The 21,259-nt window shown below is 35.0% G+C and overlaps 4 protein-coding genes across 5 annotated transcripts; 2 read left to right on the forward strand and 2 right to left on the reverse strand.

The window, feature by feature from the left end:
- Positions 1-1,157: 1,157 nt before the first annotated feature.
- Positions 1,158-6,717, reverse strand: LOC140791733 (uncharacterized). Its single transcript, XM_073142374.1, has 6 exons — positions 6,565-6,717; positions 6,371-6,483; positions 6,149-6,284; positions 5,991-6,058; positions 1,731-1,817; positions 1,158-1,405 (listed from the first exon to the last, which is right to left on the reverse strand). Exons 1-6 carry the CDS (start codon positions 6,626-6,628, stop codon positions 1,325-1,327), a joined length of 549 nt encoding a protein of 182 aa, XP_072998475.1. The 5' UTR covers positions 6,629-6,717; the 3' UTR covers positions 1,158-1,324.
- A 1,882-nt stretch (positions 6,718-8,599) lies between these two features.
- On the forward strand, positions 8,600-13,353 carry LOC140792441 (monodehydroascorbate reductase 3, cytosolic-like). The gene is made up of 10 exons (XM_073143445.1): positions 8,600-8,745; positions 9,042-9,113; positions 9,390-9,441; positions 9,966-10,046; positions 10,860-10,978; positions 11,184-11,403; positions 11,640-11,758; positions 11,845-11,970; positions 12,564-12,704; positions 12,774-13,353. The coding sequence occupies exons 1-10, from the start codon at positions 8,695-8,697 to the stop codon at positions 13,095-13,097; spliced, it is 1,305 nt and encodes a 434-aa protein (XP_072999546.1). The 5' UTR covers positions 8,600-8,694; the 3' UTR covers positions 13,098-13,353.
- A 518-nt stretch (positions 13,354-13,871) lies between these two features.
- LOC140792579 (large ribosomal subunit protein P2B-like) lies at positions 13,872-16,391 on the reverse strand. The gene is made up of 4 exons (XM_073143655.1): positions 16,300-16,391; positions 15,324-15,412; positions 14,748-14,977; positions 13,872-14,078 (listed from the first exon to the last, which is right to left on the reverse strand). Exons 2-4 carry the CDS (start codon positions 15,409-15,411, stop codon positions 14,052-14,054), a joined length of 345 nt encoding a protein of 114 aa, XP_072999756.1. The 5' UTR covers position 15,412; positions 16,300-16,391; the 3' UTR covers positions 13,872-14,051.
- Positions 16,392-16,671: 280 nt separating this feature from the next.
- On the forward strand, positions 16,672-21,192 carry LOC140792987 (WD repeat-containing protein ATCSA-1). 2 transcript variants are annotated; one of them, XR_012109856.1, is made up of 9 exons: positions 16,672-16,934; positions 17,592-17,849; positions 17,939-18,098; positions 18,677-18,852; positions 19,841-20,093; positions 20,278-20,432; positions 20,517-20,606; positions 20,674-20,760; positions 20,903-21,192. XR_012109856.1 is itself a non-coding variant. In XM_073144279.1 (9 exons), the coding sequence occupies exons 1-9, from the start codon at positions 16,785-16,787 to the stop codon at positions 20,960-20,962; spliced, it is 1,374 nt and encodes a 457-aa protein (XP_073000380.1). In that variant the 5' UTR covers positions 16,673-16,784; the 3' UTR covers positions 20,963-21,192. The 2 variants fall into 2 exon arrangements, 1 of the variants encoding a protein (XP_073000380.1); XM_073144279.1 differs by having other exon boundaries at positions 16,673-16,934; positions 20,689-20,760.
- The last annotated feature ends 67 nt before the right edge of the window (positions 21,193-21,259 follow it).

Genomic DNA, 21,259 nt, shown 5'->3' on the forward strand with positions numbered 1-21,259 from the left:
CCATATGCAGCAACGCTCATCCACAAGCAATTAAAGTTAAATTTAATTTAACCATCCACAAGTAGGAATACGTCACCATTTAATTTCCAAGTGGCAAATATGAACAGAGACCGGCAAAGGGCATGTACAGCGTATATATATAAATATATTAGAGATAGTAATGCAGATCAAACATATCACATGCGTGTGAATGGTGGAGAGAACGCGTCGTTAATGAGAGTTTAACTGTTTTCTGTTAGTAGCTGTTTGAATCGTTATATTCCATTTAATTGTTCGTGGTTAGAAAAGAGCAGGATTTGCTTCTTTTTCTTGCTTTCTTTTTTTCTTTTTTCTTTTGATAATCTAAGGCTTGTAGATTATAGATTGGATAATAGGACTAGCTCTCTTTGTTAATTAGATTGAACAATTAAGTCAATCCTCTAATGCACTTGGTGTAATTCGTTATTGTAAGAATTTAAATTCTAAATCTCTCAGTTAAAGAATCCTAGAGTGATCTCCAGCCTCCTGGAGAGGATTCTCTCATCTAATCCATCTATCGCCATTAAGACTCTCACGGATATTAGAAGGTCAGCATGCTGTTAACTAGTTGCGGCTACTTTTAAATTTTAAGGGGTGAATTTCATATACTAGTATTATTTTATACTGCTAAGTTTACAAAATAGAGTACTATAAAATAATAGTATTTATTATTTACATCATATCTTATTGGTATTCATTATGAATTTAATACTCAAAAATAATTTAACTAGAATATTCCGTTAATTTCAAAATTAAAAGTTTTAAATACCTAAAAACACCATGCCCCATTTTTTTTACTTAGTACTGAAGACATTTTGGTCATTTTATATTTATGATTAAGTTAATTAATATATAAGTTACTTTCAGTTTTAAAAAAAAACTAATATTGAGGTGTTTTTTATGATAAACTTAAAATACAGAGAGATCGAATGATAAATACTCATGGGGTGTAAAGGATAATAAAAAAACAAAATGTGTAGAGTGTTTGGTCAATTTCCTTATTATTATATACTATTGTTTCATAATGACATTTATTCGTGAGAACTTCCAGTCAAATACTAATATCCTGTTTCAGAAAAGCAATAGCTAAGGATGTTTCATCCATAATCTTTTTCTTAATTACAAAGAAAGAAATGCTATTTATTTTGTCAATATCAATAACTCGCTTTAATTTCCTAACATATGTCGTGTTGAGTCAATAGTGCAGCTCATTAGTTGCAACAGTAATGTGGAAGTGCAATAAAATGATAGCATAACCTCTTCCGAGTTCACGACAAATGTATGTTTTAGTATTCTTCTTGAAAAGCTAGGAAATAGCAATATGACTATTCTCTCTCAGGATGAAGTCAAGTAGAGACTCGCAAGCATCTTCGAGTATATCTAAGACCTGAAACAATGCGTATCAGCAAGTTGAGAATAAGAGTGGCAAATAGAAGGTTGCAGCTCTTTAAGAGTACACTACTACACAATAAAAAAGTTGTAAAATATCAGGATTATTCTGTGGTATTCTTTTCTTCAAACTCATGAGGATCAAGCAAAATGATAAACTAGATCATGGAATAGTCTACTCCTACAATCATAGAAAAGGATCTATGCAGCTTACTTAACTGAATGAAACATGTTTTCTGTTGGTGACTGCACCAACGGGATAAAACTATTGCCTTGCATGAGGTAAGTTTGAAGGGATTCTGGCATATTGTTTTCACACTTACCTTCTCAAAACCCTGTGGGCCGCCATAATAAGGATCTGGAACTTCAGATTCTTTATGTCTCTTACAATAGGAGCACATCATCTTAACCTGTATTGAAAAGCAAAAGAGAAGGTCAGAAAATCAAGGCAATCCATACAAAGTTTTCTTCAACACCAGCACTTTGAAATCATATTAGCAATCCCTAGAGCCAAAATTACTTTTCCTTGGAGAAATGGAAGTGAAGTCCAGGGAAACATGAGAATACACTAATACTTTGTAGACGGCTAGTTCAATTTTCAATTAGAACCTAATATGACGCCTCATCGAAGTTTTGATCAAAACTACAGTGCCAAAGACATTTGCAATACAAATAACTAAGCTGGACCAGAGGAACACTACAGTAATTCGGCAACTTGATTTTATCCACAGTTGGATAGGCCTCAAGCTTATTGATGGATAAGGGCAAAGGACGACACCTCGTCTCTCCTGTCCCTTTCCTTCTAAATATCTAGGATAAATATTTGTTATGATAACTTAGTAACTAAGTTTCCTTACCTATATAAAAAGTTTGAGCTCACTACTTGTATTTTATCAAAAGTTTGAGTAAATAAAAAAGAATTTAAGCTTTATCCCTTTCTTACTTCTATACTGATTTTACTTTAAGGCTTACTTCATCTTGAGAAGAAATTGAAGCGCCTATTATTTATTGGCAAATACTTTAATATCCTATGTAATTTTTGATGTTAATCCTATAAATAATATTAGTCAGTTTCTCTCTTTTTTTGATCCGGCATTAGTTTCCCAGTACCCCTTTAATTACGGAATTAAATATGTTCATATCTCTCAAAATTCAAAATAATAGCCAAAATAACAATATTTCTTTAGTCGTTCTCTCAACCTAAACTCCATCAACAACTAGATTTGTATTTCATACTTAATGCTCGTATGGAAAAGGAGGGTATGGTAGAAGAGCTCTCGTATTAGATATCAACGTGAAAAAGTGATAGCTTAAGTATTCAAGATTTGTGCATATCGGGTATATATGCTTGAAAACAATTCATGAAAAATAGTGCTAATAACATATTATGCTTATGCTTCACATCAGAGGAGCCACTATATGAGAAGGAAATGAAGAATTGCATGCATAAACTTAGTCAATATAAGTTGCTTTAAAATTACACTATATCCACAAATAATCACCTCCAAGGAAATCATCATCAAATCAATTTCAACTATCAATATGTATAAATAATTCATTTCCAAAGGAACCATTATAAAACTAACTCACAATTATTAGAAGTGTTTCATACCAATATGAACTAAGCCTTCGTTCACCAGAATATTTTTTTTTTCTAATACCAAAATACAACTTCTTATTTCAGAATAACAATTAAATATAAGCATAGTCATATTCCATAATACAAATACTATTTATTAAAATTATATCTTATACCACATACTAATCTAATTATTAATTTATCTTTAATTTGATTATATATTCTCGCAAATATCTTATCATAATTTATCACTCATATCTCATCTCTCAGACATTTTATCATTATCTTATCATAATTTATCACATCTCTCTTCTCTCTCCTCTCTCAAACACCTATAATACATAATACCACCTCACAAGTAGTAGTAATAATAATAATAATAATAATAATAATAATAATATTATTATTATTATTATTATTTAAATGTAAATTCTTAAAATTAATTATATATATTACAAAAATTGCTTAATAATATAATATTTAGTTAGACATCATAAAAATATATTTGTAATCTAATGTTTATAATATTTTTTCTTTTACACTAAATAAATAAAATTCAATTGAAAAAGTAAAAAATGTCAATACTTTAATATACCATGAAAATAAATACACTTTAAAGTATCATTATTATTAAATATAAAAAATTCTTAATAATATAACATTTAATTTGATTATAATAAAAGTATATTTATAAATTATCATATTATTAAAATAATTTTTATATGTACTACTAACATTAAAAGTATAATACTAATAAACCAATACGATATCAAATTAAATATTTATTCAAAGATAAAATAATACATTTACTAATTAAACTATATATTAACCTAATCAAATCTTTATTTTTTTTCATGTAGAATAAAATTTTATTATTGTCGACTATAAAATATAATAATACTTATGATATAAAGCAACATACACTCACTAGTGGCTAGCTCTCTCTCATTGTACGTACATGTACCGAAGAAATATGAAGCAACGTATACCTACTAGTGGCTAGCTTTCTGTCATTGAACAAGTATCAGTAAAGTATTGCATAGCTACCGCTTGTCTCTAAGGTATTACACACCTATAGTGACCTCTGAGAGCATCTCCAATGCTTGCTCCATATTTGGAGCCCAAAGGCTCCAAATATGGAGCCAAAAATGGAGCAAGAGCCCGGTGCACTCCAATGCACCGGGCTCCATATATATTATAAAATAATATAATATATATTATTATATTAGTTATTTTAAATTGCTTAATAGATCATCTTAGCGTTATTATTTTTTATTAAAAAATATATGGTTAGAAAACTCTCATCGAGATCTTTAAAATAAGATTAATATTTAATAGTTTTAGAAGTAATTTTAAATTACTAATTTTTTAATTAAACGCATCGAAATTACATTACACGAAATAAACATCGAAATAAGCATTACATGTCATTAACTAAAAATATCAAAATTACATTACCTAAAATAAGCACTAATTGAGCACTTATGGAAGAGGCACGGAAATGAAGGAATATAAATTTTAATGTAATTTTTATTTGATGTATTTCATATCTAATGTATTTTAATTTTTAATATTTACATTGGGGATAATTTTGAGTAATTATATTTTAGGATACATAATTTATTAGACTCATTTTTATAAATAATAAAAAAATTTAAATTTAAATTAACTCAAAAATAATTTAATATTAGACTCATTTTTATAAATAATAAAAAATCAAAATTAAAATTAACTCAAAAGTAATTTAATATTATACTCATTTTAAAGGTCTCGATGAGACCTTTCCAATGGTATTATTTTTGTTAAAAACCGATTAGTAAAACTAATTATATACTTAGCTTAATTAACTAAATTATTTAACAAAGGATACAAATAAAATTAAAATTATTGAATATAACACTTATTGGGCAATTTTGGTATTTTCAAAAAGTTGATGTGACAAATGGAGCCCGGCTCCATTTTCATGGTGGGGCTCCAAATTTGGAGCCCCACTATTCATGGCTCCAAATTTGGAGCCCCATATAGAGCCCGGTTGGAGCTCCACCGGGCTCCAAATTTGGAGTTTTGGAGCCCGGTTGGAGATGCTCTGATAAGTATGTTTGAAGCATTACCAACCTACTAGCTTCTATTGTACATGTGGACGACTTGAATAGTATTGCATAGCTAGTAGCGCCCTACAATACATTACATGCATATATAATGATAATACATTATTGGATATATTCATTACATACATAGAGTGATTTATACTTTATCTATCACATCAATCTACTTTATATCAAATTAAAAGATATTTTGATAATTTTTTATTTACCTTTACTTTATATCACATCAATAATAATTATTATATATTTATTTTAGAATGAAAATAAACATAGTAATAATTATTCCTAGAATAAATCTCTTATTTTAAGGAACTGATTGAATTTTATTCCATATGTGAACAAGACCTAAAGGAATATCAAAGATAAAAGATAACCACGGGGTTGCACCACTAGTTGGTTCTTGGATGACTCAATGAGTTGTCATAACGTGTTCCATGTGGCTATCTTGTCTAATTATTAAACCAGATACATCCCTCCCAAGCAATTATGGCTGATACCCATCTGGAATTTGGAAACCAAATTGCCCCATTAATGTTAATTCCACATAGCATATCTTCTAGATCTGCTTATGTTCCAAGAAAAAAAAAAGGGAAAACAGATAGAACTTAGAACAGATTTATTATTACAGTAGTGTATAAGCAATTTACCTAATCAGAAGAATCATATCTTTTATAAGATTTTTGAATTCCACGGAAAGAATTGTACATCCATCTATTGAGAGCATACTATATCTTACTTGCTGTAGAGACGAAGTAATGAAATAAGTTCTAATTTAACAAACACGACAGTCAGTTACTCTAAACTTCTGCTCCTAACAATGGTTATACCAAGACTAACTTCCAGGAGAGGCTAAACAATCTCTTTAATCCCATCAGAATACTGTAAGAAAGGAAAATTACCTTTCTTGGGCCATCTTCCGGAAGGGGTTCCTTGGTTCTCCATCTCTCGTAAGCACTCAATATGTCATCTAAATATATCAACCACTATGAACTTTCAATTAAAAAAGTAAAAATAAAAGAGGATAGACAACAACAACAGCATAGTTCTGCAAGTGCACCTCTATTTTGCAAGTCCATGGCCAGAATGAGATCGAACTCTCTAAAATCCGAAGGCCGTATCGGCCTCGAGATCGACGTCACCTCAATCCCCCTCCTCTTCGATGCGGCCCTCATTCGAGAATCCGCAAGATTACCCTACATCCCGACCCTCTCGATTATCCATTATGATTAAACGAAAATTTAGAAGAAGAAGAAGAAGAAGAAGAAAGGGGGGAAAAAACCTCGTGGTAACCGATGGTGCCGGCCGAATCGATCCTAAATTTGGATTCGAAACCTCCTTTGCCGACGAAGTGTGTGAACATGGCCTCCGCGGCCGGGCTTCGGCAAATGTTACCTTATTAATTAGAAAGAAGAATTCATATTACAGCAGTTAGGAGAGAGGGAGACAACTGCTCGCTAGGGTTTGGAGGATTACCGAGGCAGACAAAGAGAACGGAAAAGGGTTTGGATTCCTCGGTGGTCGGAGTTTGAGTCGCCATGGATCGCTCCGCAAAGGAGAGTGCATACGATGGAGGTGAGATGCGGAAGGAGGGCAATTGCGGTAATTTTGACCCGGGTTTAGCATAAATTAATATCTTAGAAAAACTTATAAATTACACCAATCTTTTCTATTATTATTTATGATTAAATATATTTTACCATTGTATTAGCCCAATTATTTTAACCTTTGGTACTTCAAATAATTCTAAATCTGTCCATATTTTATAATTAAAGTGCGATAATTAATTTTTTTATTAGACTTAATTGAATACCGATAAAATAACTAAACTATCTCTCTTATTACACAATAATTAAAATAATTATAATACTTAGTTATATTGGACATAAAAATTAACAGTCTCACTTTCATTGTATGCATAAATATTAGTACGAGATTTTTTAAAATACATGAGGTAAAATAATTTTAACTAGATAATGGTCTGTTTACATTTTTGTTTTTCCCATATGTCACGAGACCAGATTCAAATTATGAGCTGATTACAACTCTAATAAATCAACTAGGCCCGTTGGCCCAACATAATATAATTGTAGAATTATAAATTTTAAGTGTTAGTCGATTGGGCTGGGCTTAAGCCCAACCCTAATCCCGATTGTTAGCTAAATCGGACCGGCTTAGGATTGAAAAAAGAATAATTATCTGAGTCTCAGACATGCTTCTCTAATTTTTGATCTAATGCCTTATTCCAAAACTGAGAATATCACTCTCAACCTATCAAATAAATTGCCAAACCATTGACTTCATTTTGTACTAGGAGGTCTTTGTTAGAACTAGGATTACCAGTCCATACTATTAGCTTATGGTTGGTCATCTTCTAGCATAAGCTTTACCTGTACACTAGAATATGTATAGATCCAGTACTGGGAGCCTTGTAAATCTTTAAAAAGTTTTCTCTATGCTAAGGACTTGCTAAAAGCTTTTAATTTGACCCAACGTGGCTTTAAATCAGAACTAGGGCTTCAAAATTCGTGCAGCACATGCCCTGCCGCAATACAATACTATGAACATTTTAAAGTTGGAACTTCTAGATCTTACTAGATTGTTCTAGAAACATGTGCTGCACACACCAAGTCTCACCTTCTGGAATATCCATTCATCCAAGTTTTTTTTCCCCATATTTTATAATAACGAAAGAGCCTACTACTAATTTTTTTTCTTAAAAAATAAATAAATAAAGATATTATTAATTAATCGCCACACATATAAAAAAAATCACACATAAACAAATCAGGAGCGTAACGAAGAAAGAAAATTATCACCTAAAGATCTCCGGCAGCACTTCGTCAGACCAAGTCCCAACTCTAATCTAATCAACAACCTTCTGTTAACTCGTACAACTCGATCCAAATCATATTTACATAGATAAGCCAGTAGTCAATAGGCACTTGAGAGAGCCAAGGGCAGTTTTGAATCACCCTTAAAGAGCCCAAGAAGAAATTAGCCTCAAACTTTAAGCACAGTTTCTAATCTCCAAAGTTTCTTGTTTGCTTTGAGTTTAGGGACTCTCTTTGAATTGATTCAGTGACTTCTAAATTAGTTCAGTAATTAAACATTTTTTTATTTTTTTTATATTTAACTAAATTTACTTTAAAAAAAATAAGACTAAAAAATAAAAACTAACAGAGTTAAAAGAGCTCAACCTCAAACCAAAAGAGAGCCCAAGACCTCGAGCGATGAAGGCTGCCGTATAAACTTTTCTCCTTATAGTCAGAATAAGTATACAAACAAAGCAACGTCAAAAGTTCCAGTAAGGCAGGTATGTGTTCGGAATCAGGCTACAAGGTTCCAACGTCGCTGATGGACGTACGGTGATTAGCCACGTGTCGCGCGTACAGCATAAATTCCGGCCATTTGATGTTTCTCCTTCATACCAGATCGCAGCCAATAGCGTTCGTCCTCCCAATAAATTTTAAAAAAGGGAAAGCAAATAAATATAAAAAATATAAATAGCTCCCTTGGGCTACCAGTGCAGTCACTCATTCTCCCCTCCTTTCCTCTCTGTCTTAGTTCTCTTCGATCTTTCTGCTAGTCGTTATTCGGTCGATCATGGCGGAGAAGCACTTCAAGTACGTAATCCTCGGCGGTGGCGTTGCGGCGGTGAGTTTTCGATCTGGATCGGATGCTTCGACTTCTATCACCTTGGATATCTTTATCGGATCAATGAATCCGGTGCGATCGCACAATTTTTTTATTCACTTTGGCAGCGTTTTTGCTTAACTATGATCCTTATATTTCCTTCTCTGTATTATAGCGAAAAAGTTTGAGATGTTCTTGATATTTACTTTCGATCTGAACGATTCGTTAACGAATGAATGGGAATTTGTTGTTGAATTGTTATTCTTTGTCGCTTTGTCTATTTGTGCACCTCAGGGTTTGTGGATTTGAATTTTCAGGGATATGCAGCGAGGGAGTTTGCGAAGCATGGCCTGAACCCAGGAGAGCTGGCAATTATATCGAAGGAGGCGGTAAGCGGTTCAGATATGCTCAAATTATTGTAGGTTATAACAACGACGGTCTTTTTGTTAGCTTTGCACTTCTGAAAGGGATCACTCTGATGATGATGCTTATCTTCTGTTTAAGTACCTGACATAAAATAAATATGATTGCTCTAAAGGGTATTATAGCGTTCACAAGTGATCAGTTCTAAAACTCCTAAAAGTCAGAATCACCAAACTGTGCAATATCCAATGATTATGTATTACCATGCATAATTTGAAGTGGGTTTCTGTTTCACCTTACAGGTGGCTCCTTATGAACGTCCAGCACTTAGCAAAGGATACCTTTTTCCACAGGGTAAGTCCTCCATCTACGATGGAAATGTTAATTTATCCTTTGAGTTATAACCATGCTGTACTGCATACACTAAGGCTTGTACATATAAGCATCCATCGTTTTGTGAAGTAAAAGACTCCACACAGAGGAGTTTCAAATCTTATTGCAACTCAAAACAAGAAAAAATAATAATTCATGATATATTTTTCTTCTAAGAATATCAAACCAGGTTATTTATGATGTTATTGGTTAATTCATGCTTTTATTAAATCAGATCTCGTCTTAGCTTTGTTTGGAGTAATTAATAAACTCCTTGGTATCATATGTGGTGTAAGTATGGATCTCTGTCTGTTCAGTCTGACATTCCACATTGGTATAAATTGCATGATCTCTGGGTTATACTTTTCCTGTTCTCTTTTTTCCAGTTTACATTGTTTAACTAATTCTACATTCAAAGACAGTGCTCTTGCTCCTTTACACAAAATCTTTACTGCCTAGATGTTTATCTTAACGCTATCTTTAAAATCATTTCTTCTGGGTAACAGGTGCTGCAAGACTTCCAGGTTTTCATGTGTGTGTTGGAAGTGGGGGAGAAAGATTATTGCCTGAATGGTATTCAGAAAAAGGTGGATTCTGTTTCTTTATTTTTACTGTTGATTGTACTAAAAGTCTAAAACAGAATTCTATAAGGTATGTACCATATATCTTAACAATAATCATCATTGGCTAGAGTTGCTCATCTACCTTACCCTTCTATCTAAGTCTACATTTTTGTGTCCGATAATGTGTCTAAATGATGTACTTTCAAGTTCATTGCATCACTGATCACTCTATTCTATGGCCGCAACCAGATGAATGGATGATCACTCTTGAGTTTAAACCCTTTCGGTGGAAGTTCCTCTTAACACAGTAGAATGGGCTCAGTTAGACATGAAACTCATCTCACCAACCTATGTTGGAGTGGTTGGTCTTAAATTCGCAGATAAATCCATTGATGCTTCTTTTTTCTGCCATAGGGTGCCATGTATAGTTTTTTGTTTTTGAGAGAAGTGAGAATTTAATGATGTCCCAGTTAAATCGGTGCTATTGGGATTTGAATCTGGATCCACTTATTCAACATGAGCCCTTTTAACTATTTGAGCATTGTCCTATTGGTGTTATGTATAGTTACTATGTAAGTCCTGTAATTTCGAACGTAGAATCTTGGCAAGGAGTGCCTCTAGATTTTGTGGTCTAGGAAGTTTAGTATACTATCTATTTGTCACTTTGTCAATTGCGGTATCACTCACAAGCAGTAACCCTACTTGAACCTCTTTGCGTTTCCTTGGATCCCATGCATAAGATAATTGCCCTTGTTGTTTTTCACCATTTAAATGAGGAATAGGATTTAGACTAGCTTCTGGAAGAATTTACTTACTTGGGGTTTCTAATTGTTGCAGGTATAGAGCTGTTACTTAGCACTGAAATTGTGAAAGCAGATCTTGCATCCAAGACTCTGACTAGTGCAGCTGGAGCAACCTTTACATATGATATTTTGATCATTGCAACTGGTTCCACTGTATGTCAATACTTTTCAATCATATCTAACATGAAGTTTGAATTTTTCTGTTATTTTTCTTATAGTAAGTCTTAATATGGATTGCTTACAGAATAAGATTCTATTGCAGTCTAATTGAAGAGCTGAAATATCTCTTTCCAAGAAAAAAGAAATTGTTAGCTATTGCTTAGCTTCAATCTGACGGCCATATTGTTTCTGCTTTCAGGTTATAAAGCTATCTGATTTTGGTGTTCAAGGAGCAGATGCGAACAATATATTTTATCTTAGAGAAATTGATGATGCTGATAAGCTTGTTGCAACCATACAGGCAAAGAAGGATGGAAAAGCAGTAATTGTTGGAGGTGGATACATAGGTCTTGAACTTGGTGCGGCATTGTCAATTAACAACTTAGATGTCACTATGGTGTACCCAGAACCTTGGTGCAGTAAGTTCCAATTTACTCCCCTTACTAAAGCTTAATTTTGTTATGCTTCATCAATATTTCTATAATGAGATCTTTCTGGTATTGGATGTAGAAGGTCTTTATCTCTGATTGTGTATAATGGGGCAACATAAAAATCATATGGTTGTAGAAAGGAACCACATCTTTTCCATCAAAATAAGAGCTATTTATTGTGAATTGATACATGTAACTGTTCTTAACATCCTTGTTTCTTGTAGTGCCTCGGCTTTTCACATCTGGTATTGCTGCTTTTTATGAGGGTTATTATGCTAATAAGGGGATCAAAATTGTCAAGGGCACAGTAGCTGTTGGATTTGATTCAGATACCAAAGGGGATGTAAGCACATGGAGACATTTAAATCTCTAGCTCTCCCTCGTGGCTCCCATCTTTTGCATTGTATGACACATTGTTTCACTGATCAGGTGACGGCAGTTAAATTAAAGGATGGAAGAGTGCTTGATGCTGATATTGTTGTTGTTGGTGTTGGTGGGAGACCTCTAACAACTTTGTTTAAAGGCCAAGTTGCAGAGGAGAAAGGTGGGATCAAGGTGAGACCATGAAACTATGTATTTTCCTCAGTCTACCTTAAGATAATCTATGTTTTACCTGTTCCTTCAGAATCTAGTTTAAGAATTAATTCCTACAAAGAAGCTCGCAGATTTATGACTTGTTCTTGGGAAAGCTCATATGGTGTTCAATGGTGGTTCATTACTAAAAAGGACCATGAATGGATCATGACTGCAACTTATTATAGTATTAATGGTAGAGCTTTTGTCATGAAAATGAACAAAGAATTATCATTGCTAGCAATGGAACTCAATGGGAAACGAGAAGAGCTTTAACTAGCTAGTAGTAGCCAATAGAAATCTGATGATGGTATTATGCAATAAGAAAAGATACAGGCTATTATTGTTTATTCTATCAACTTTCTACATTTACTAGAAAACAGATTGATATGTGAGTACAATCTTTGCATGACCTTAAATATGTTTATTTACATATTAATAGTCTTAAAGTTGATGTCAGTTGTTCCTAGAATTCACTGTTTCTTAACTTGCTAAACTTCTCTCCTCCATCCTGAGTAGACATATTGATTGCCATTTGTACAAATTTTGCATAACATTTGCTACATGTTTGCCAGACTGATGGATTTTTTGCAACAAATGTTCATGGGGTGTATGCTGTTGGTGATGTGGCCACCTTCCCTATGAAGTTGTACAATGACATGAGGAGAGTTGAACATGTTGATCATGCCAGAAAGTCTGCAGAACAGGCTGTTAAGGTAATATCTAACTGCTTCCTTATTGGCCATAGCAAGTCCAGTGCACCTAACATTTGTAGTTCTACCCAGGCAATTAAGGCAAGTGAAGAGGGCAAATCAATTGAGGAGTATGACTACCTTCCATATTTCTATTCACGCGCTTTTGATTTATCATGGCAATTCTATGGAGACAATGCGGGCGACACAGTTCTATTTGGTGACAACGACCCTGCATCAGCTAAGCCTAAGTTTGGCTCTTACTGGATTAAGGACGGCAAGGTACTAGGAGTTTTCCTTGAAGGTGGATCTCCAGACGAAAACAAGGCTATTGCCAAGGTGGCACGGCTGCAGCCAGCAGTGGGAGACACACAAGAACTGACAAAGGACGGTCTTACATTTGCATGCAAAATCTGATTCAATTTGGTGGGAAAATTGTGCGACTTGCAATACTAGTAGCTTTTGCAGCTTTGTCTGTCAAACATTGGTATAGATTGTCATATAGTTTCTTGTGGTGTTTCCAGTGTCACGACCATTAAGTTTGATAGATCTTCTTCAATTGGCATCTGCTGGTGGATTTTAGATTCAACAGATTTTGTATGTCAGAAGTGAATATTATGGCTGTGGTCTCTATCGACTTCTTAAATTTATAAAAGGCAGTGATGTTTAACTATTGGAATTGGTTATTAGGAACAATTTCTCTCCCGGTTTTTTTTTATTTTAAATATACATAGTCAGAAGTGAATATTATATGGCTGTGGCCTATTGAACCTACGCGCTACAGGATCAGCTCGTTCAATTGCGTAGTGCTTATCTTTTGTTCCATGTACAAGGATATAGAATCCATCTCGAAGATTACCTATCTTCCAATGGAACAGTACTCAAATGATTAGAACTCATATTGCAGAGTATACCTGACCACCGGTTCAACTCGGAACCAAGTCTTCACTTTCTCAAGAGGAAATTGTCATTACAATAGATCATGAAGCAAAATGCTACATTACATTCCTCTGCGATAATTTCCAAGTTTCCTGTTGTGTTCTAAGCTTTTTAATTTAGTTGAATTATTTTGTTTTTCACGTTACTTAGGGCCTACTATTATGGCCACATAAATGGTGGAGGTGGTTGAATTGTCCTAATCACTTAAAAAAGATTGTCTCAATCACTTGCATCAACAGATACAAATACTACTGACCAGATATATCTTAATTCTTGCATTTCAAAACAAACTCAAAGATTACCGGAACAAAAAGTACACCTACTCTCTTGTCCACAAAATAACGACAAATGAAACTGTCTGCTCTACAAATCTTTAAATTCTAACAGGTCTAACTAATAAGCAGACTCCAGGAAGCCACATGATGCGAACGCTCAATCAAACAAGCTAAATCCCATATCCTGCATCAAATTTATAAAGAGAACATGTATCAGACTACACTACTGAACCAAAAAGAAGCACCACATTTCAAAACAGAAGAGATAAATTCACATCAGCTGAGAAACCTGGGAACAGTTAGCCATCTTTCAAGAATGTAAAGATAATCTTCAGTTATAGCTAATTGTCTGGCTTGATTGTAAAGGTTTTATGCCAAAAAGAAGCACCACATGATTACTCATGATTCAATAAGTTTTGTGCCAATCATTATTTAAAATGTTAAGTGCAAAGGATTTGATGGGCTGAACAGCTAAGTTGAGCTAATATCTTTGCTGAACTTGTAAAAGCACTCAAGTATCCAGTTTATGCCGTTGCTACTGATTCAGATAAAGGCCAGCCAGTGACTGACGGAGAAATCTACTGCAAGTAGATTCAAACCATCACGATCTGTCACTTGCCGTAACTTCCCAAGTTATTTGCATAGATTATGTCATCTACATGGAATACAACTGAATTGTTAAAAACTAAAGATGAGCTTGAAAGATCCCTACAGTGCCAACGTTGCAAAGCTATGATGATAAGAAGTGCCACATCAAGTTTGATGACACATAATGAGTGGAGCGAGCAATACTCTTGAATACATAAAATGAAATGATGGCATGATATGTCAAATTATATATAGCAAATCTTACATCATCAGATTCTTCCTTCTCTTCAACTTTCTCCTCTTTCTTTGGCTCAGGAGCTGCAGCTGCTGCCGCACCACCACCACCACCGGCAGGTGCCGCCACTGCAATTGCACCGCCACCAGAGGGTACAGAGGCAAATTTTTCCCTCCCAGCTGCAATGAGTTCTGTTATGTCCTTACCTTTAACTTCAGCTAAGAGGAACTCAATCCTATTATCATCAGCTTCAGCCCCAACTGTCAATCAGAAAAGAATTATTATCACCATAGCTCATTTTTTTTCTTTTGTCAATACTCTATTACATTAATAAAAAAAACCACTAGCAAATTACTGGGAAGGAAAAAAGGTAAAATTCCTGCGTAATATAGCTTTAAAAAACTACAAAAAGAACAAGTGAAAAACTTCATATTAAGTATAAAATGATACAATCCTCAATTCAAAGAAGTGATGACAATCCTCATTTCATCCTTATAAGTATAAGACAAATAACAAATAAACGGATCTTGTCATAGCAATCCCAAATTATCCAAATTAGTAGATGTCAATCAAAAGTAACAAAAGCGACTGAGAAACAAAGGATACCTGACTCTAGGATATCCTTGAGATCATTGGAGGATGGATTAGTGTTCCCACCCAGAACAGCAAGAAGATAAGCAGCGATCAGCTTCATTCTGAACAAAATCGAAAGTCATGAGAGTTAGAACATTCATAAGTCCATAATGATGATGCTGAAAATAATTGAAAGTTTTATCTACAGGATAAAGTTCATCTGTACAGCACACTAATAATAAGAATAACCAATCCTTACTAGGGAAACCAGAACACGGAAGGTACAAACTGGTACAACAATTTGCACCAGAATGTCATCCTGAATGATGGCATATAGAGAAGAACCTAAGCATGTCATGCATCCATTTTTTTACTTATTTCCTTTCGACATGTTTCCCTATATTTGCTCGTGAGGAATGGAAGAATAGCTAAGAGGACACAATTCTATGAGAAGAACCCTTTCTCTCTTCTGCAAAATTTTGTGCAACCAACTATGCCATTGGATTGTTTCTCATACTATATCGAAAATACATGCTGCTTTGATTATAACAAGAAAAACAACAAGCAAGTAACCTTGTTCACTTCTCAGTCCCTTCACCTCCAATACAAAAAAGCGACTAGAAATTATAACTGATATTTTAATAACAATGTCAGGATGATTAATACCCCAATGTTAACATAATTAATATGATAAGTAAATCCAGCAATCTAATAAGGTGATCTTAATATATAACTCGATGTTCACACATTAACTACCAGTATGATTATAATAGTCAAAGTTTTCTTCAATCTTTATGATTACTTATGTATTTAGAACCCAACTTATATTTGCTATTCATCTTAAAACCTAAATATGACTAGAAAACCGAGATCTTATATCCTGGAGATCAAAGAAGACATTACAAGAAATAACTCAAAAGAATAACAAACGAACTATAAGCAAATGCAAGTTATGAATATCCAATGGAAGCCAAGAAAAAGAAAAGTAGGCGAGAGTTCGTAGGAGTACCTCGACGGCGGGTTTGCAACGAGTTCTCGAAGCCGGAGAGAATGATGGCTATTTAGCTCTCTAGGGTTTCGAGAGTAAAACCCCCGAGCCGTCTGCGATGAATTTATAGATAATAGGCCAGTACAATTACATTTCGCACCTTACATATTAACGTATTTACGATGCGGACCATACATTTTCAATACATATGATTCTCTCCAGTGATTAGATTATTGGGCTTGGTCCAGGCCCAAATCTGGGAAGCCCAAAGTGAGATGCTTGCAACCTTGCTATACATGTTCTTCGTATCAGTTCCGACCGTCAGATAAAGATCAGACGGCTACAGAAAACTGGGTTTCTCTCTCTCTTATCGCTTATCACCGTCATCGGATGTGCAATGATCGCAGACTAGTAGAGGAAGAGGAAGAGGAAGAGGAAGAGGTCAGTCAGCTCAACTCGATCCTGATCGCAGGCTTGAGAAGTAGTAGCGGGATGCGAGGGAGGAGATGTGGAAGGAAGTCAGGGACAGGGAAGACGGCTCTCTACTCCCCGTTTCTTTCGCCGCCCGAGTCCAATCCCGTCGCCTTTCCTCTCTCGATCTCTCCAATCGCAAGGAGATCCTTAGCCCACATCACGGCGCCGTCAACTCTCTTCAGGTCAACATCTCTCTCTCTCTCTCTCTCTCTCTCTCTCTCTCTCTCTCTCTCTCTCTCTCTAGTTTCCTAGCTAATTACCAAAAAAGTTGGAGCAATCACTGAAATGTCGTTGGGTTGATCTTTTGAAACTTTGGTGCAATTCTTTGATTTCTGCCCCAAATCGGGTCGTTTCTCTTGCTCATGGCGCCAAATTGGAAGGATTTGGTGATCTTTACGGTCTACAATGAACCAGCGTCCATATCTTTATCCACTTTTCTTTTGATATATAGGGATTTGGATATCAACACTAAATAAATAAAGACAGATCGTGGTAATGATATTTCACCTGTCCTTTCCCCTCGTGAATGTTGGAATGAAGATAAAAGGACCGATATAAAAGCTTGTTCTTTTTGTGGTGATGCTCGAGTCAATAGAGTTTGGCAAGTATATAGTCACTAAAAGATTAGAATTGGTATATAATCTGTCATTGTAATCTATATCTAATGAATATGCATGGTGAACATTTTCATTTGAAATGTGCCATTTCTCTTAATCATACATGTCCTTCTTTTAGACCCTGATAATTGCGCTACCTCTAGGCATTACAGAAGTGTTGTACTTCTAACTAAGTTTAATTTTCAGACATTTCCTTTTCCCTTAATTTGACATCATAGTCAGGTTGATTTGACAGAAGGCCGATATCTGCTATCTGGAGCATCAGATGGATCCGCTGCCATTTATGATATCCAACATGCAACTGAGTATGACAGCGGTCTGATAGCAAAACACAAGAGCCTCCTTGTTGTTGACAAGCAGCACAGTCATGGTCATAAATTTGCTATATCAACTGCTATTTGGTATCCTGTGGATACAGGGCTGTTCATTACAGGGTCTTTCGACCATTATATCAAAGTCTGGGATACAAATACAACTCAAGTATGTCTTACATTGTTAGTTTATTGTGCAGTTGTGTTCCTGTGTAAAACTGAATACAGATAGTCTTGTATGTTCTTCTATTTTCATAGGTTGCCATGGATTTTAAAATGCCTGGAAAGGTTTATGGCACATCAATGTCTTCTATAGCAACTGCACATATGCTAATTGCTGCGGGAAGTGCGGATGTTCAAGTCCGTCTCTGTGACATTGCCTCAGGAGCATTTACTCACACTTTGTCTGGACATCGTGGTTAGTTTCCGTTAAAACAAATTGAATAATTAAGTGCTTGCTCCATGTCAAGGACTCAGGATTTCTCTGCCTGTTATTCAATTTTACAGTTCGTTCACATCAAGCATTTCGAGGCACACTAAATATAAATAAAAAAACCATGTATTAAAAGAGAAAAGAAGGATAACCTCAGGTGTAAAGGTTAGAAAAGGCTCGAGGTCCTATTTGGAATCAACCATAAAGTTGACCTTACTACCTCTTTATTGAGGATTGATCGGAAATAACAGAATAATGAATCTTCATTTTAACTGCGGCTGTAGAAAATCATTGCATAACTGCAACATTATACTGATATCATGGTTGTCAATTTAATCTTTGTTGGTAATTCCATTGTAGAGTATCAAGCAAATTTTCACTCTTTCATTCTGCTTTTGTCTATCATTTTTTATTTTTTTCTCTGAACCAAAAGAAGAAACATGTTCTACTTCTACATATCAATATTTAAGATTTTTTTTCTCATTCTCCATTCCTATTGTAAAGTGTCATTAATTTACTCATGTAAAGTGATCTTTACATGCTTCATATGTCTACCATGGCAGATGGTGTTATGACTTTAGAATGGTCTACCTCTAGTGAGTGGATTTTGATGACTGGGGGATGCGACGGTGCAATACGTTTCTGGGACATTAGACGTGCAGGATGCTTCCTTGTTCTAGATCAATCACGGTCTCAGCTTGGAAGGCGGCCCCCTTTCTCTGAAAGTACACCTAAAAAAGTATGCTTGTTCTCGTTGTTCAGTCTCTTTTCCTCTCTGTTTGGATGGCTCTATCCATGTTATTTTCTTTTGATTTTCTTATGCAACTCACTGAGTTCACAATACACATACATGGAGGTCTTTACACAGAACAGTGTCTATTAGACTAGGTGCTTCTCACTAGACTTGGCAGAATTAACATATTTGGATATCATTTATAGTTGGTCCAGATTCTGCTTTGCTTAGCTATGTCAGCAGAAATTCAGCTATGCTTATGTCCATCCAGGAAACCTTTCTTATTGCTTTTTGTACTCATGACAATAATATGAATGTTTGTAACTTCAAATCCTCTTCAATGCACTAAATTTCAGGAACTCTTAGTTTGTTACAATGAGAAACATGTGGTGACCATCACCTTTTAGGCTTTATTGACAAATTTTCCACGCTTTTTCCAGGAGGCATCTAGAAAGAGCTCCCTCAATGTTACAATTATTCCCTCATTTATATTGCTATTCTTATATGCAGTACAGGAAGTGAAGAGTGAAGATAAATGGTTTTTTTTTTTGGAGACATAGGAACTCTTTCCCTGAAATTCATCGTTCTTAGTGATAAGCAAAGTAACTCATTCGAGTAAACATAATTAGATATGCTTGTTGGTCTGCTTCTCTCTATTGCCTGGTTAAATTGATGGGAGGAAAGGTCTGTAGGGATCAGTTAACCTTTTTATCATCCTTTGTCTTGAAATAAAACCAACTTTACTGGCAGCTCATTTAACCTGCACAATCCATCGAAGGGGGAATTCTCTATTATTGTCTTGAATTCACCAGTTGTGAGATATATTTTCCCTTGTATCTACTTTGGCAGAAAAGGTTGTATCTTATGGAAATATTTTAATGTTATAAAAGCTTTGCATTATAAGTTGGAACATTTTAGTAGCAAGATTATTCACAGTGCCTACTTGCAGCAATTTGTCTTTCTAAATATCTGCATCTTTTTTCTTCTCAATTAGGGTTCTGCAACATGGACAACTTCAGCAGCGCAATCTTCTTTAGCAAGGAGCTCTAAATTGCAGAACAGCACAGCTCTTGGCAATGGGAAGAAGCAGTTGCATACTTCTCGCAAAAACCAAATTCTATCAAGAGGACATGCAGCACAGAGATCACATCCTGGGATGTCATCCAGTCACAACCGTGCAACAGCTCATTATGGAGCTGTTACTGGACTTAAAGCAACTGGAGATGGCATGTATCTTCTGAGCTCAGGTTAGGTGTCTCTGACTTATCCTTGGGTCTATTTTGCAACTGGAAGGGTAGCAAAAAATCTGGCTGTGGTTGTATTTATGCAGTAATCAACAGAAGTTGGCTAATATCGTTATATAGAACTCTCATTCCGAATGTCTGGATTCTGGGACTTGCTGATAAGAATAGCTATATGCTCCTTCTTCAGGTTCAGATTCCCGTTTAAGACTGTGGGATATTGAATCAGGCTGCAACACATTACTCAATTTTGAAGGTATGCGACTACAGACTAGCAAATCATTACAGCTAGCTGTCACTCAGAGTTCATCTCTTGTGTTTGTTCCATGCATGGCGAGTGTAAAGGTGCCTTCTCTTTCTAACTGCTGCTTTTCTTTCTAGTTGGTTTAGCACTGATTATCTATACATATTTTCTCTCTCAATATTTAGGCATATAATTTATGGTCTGGAGTGGCAGTTCATACATTCCGAGGTCACTATGACTTAGTGAACTCTTGCTTCTTTAGCTTGCAGGATCAGGTAATCTTCATAGCTTTATCTTTTACATCAAAATGTATTACTTGCTAAATACTGAATACAGCTTAAGCTTGATGAAATGTAGGAACTGTATACTGGGAGCAACGATAGACAAATACTTGTTTGGTCTCCGACTACTCCGGCGATTGATGAAATGGTACAGCCGCATCTTCCCCTCGTGATTCTTATAACAGTACCGATAAAAAGCATTTGTTTAGTTAATTCTTTTTTTTATCCATTATGTTACATCCATCAAAGAATTAAATGTATTGAAGCTGCTGCCCTTCTATATATTGCAGGAAGAGAATGACAGCAAACAGCGGGTTCCATCAACTGATCAGGATAATTGGAGCGACTAACAAAAAGTTTTGTTTCCACATCAATAAGCACTGGCGCTTGTTCTTCTGTGTGTAAAATATTTGTGCATTTCTCCATGCTGGTTTGTAATGCATGCTGCTAGCTTACTAACCATGTCGGTTTGCTAAGTTTCAAACTGTCTCTAAGAGTTTTCCTGTTCACATGGCAACTGTAGTATGATGACTAATTTTTTCATCTTCTATAATGCGTTCTGGACCTAGAATAAGCATAACTTAACTTTTGTATACTTTAGTAATAGTTATTTCTCTCTCTCATTATTTTAGACTACAATTTTTTGA

Source organism: Typha latifolia, chromosome 7 (assembly GCF_019914945.1).
Source record: "Typha latifolia isolate L0001 chromosome 7, TyphaL0001v2, whole genome shotgun sequence".
NCBI classification, from domain to species: domain Eukaryota; kingdom Viridiplantae; phylum Streptophyta; class Magnoliopsida; order Poales; family Typhaceae; genus Typha; species Typha latifolia.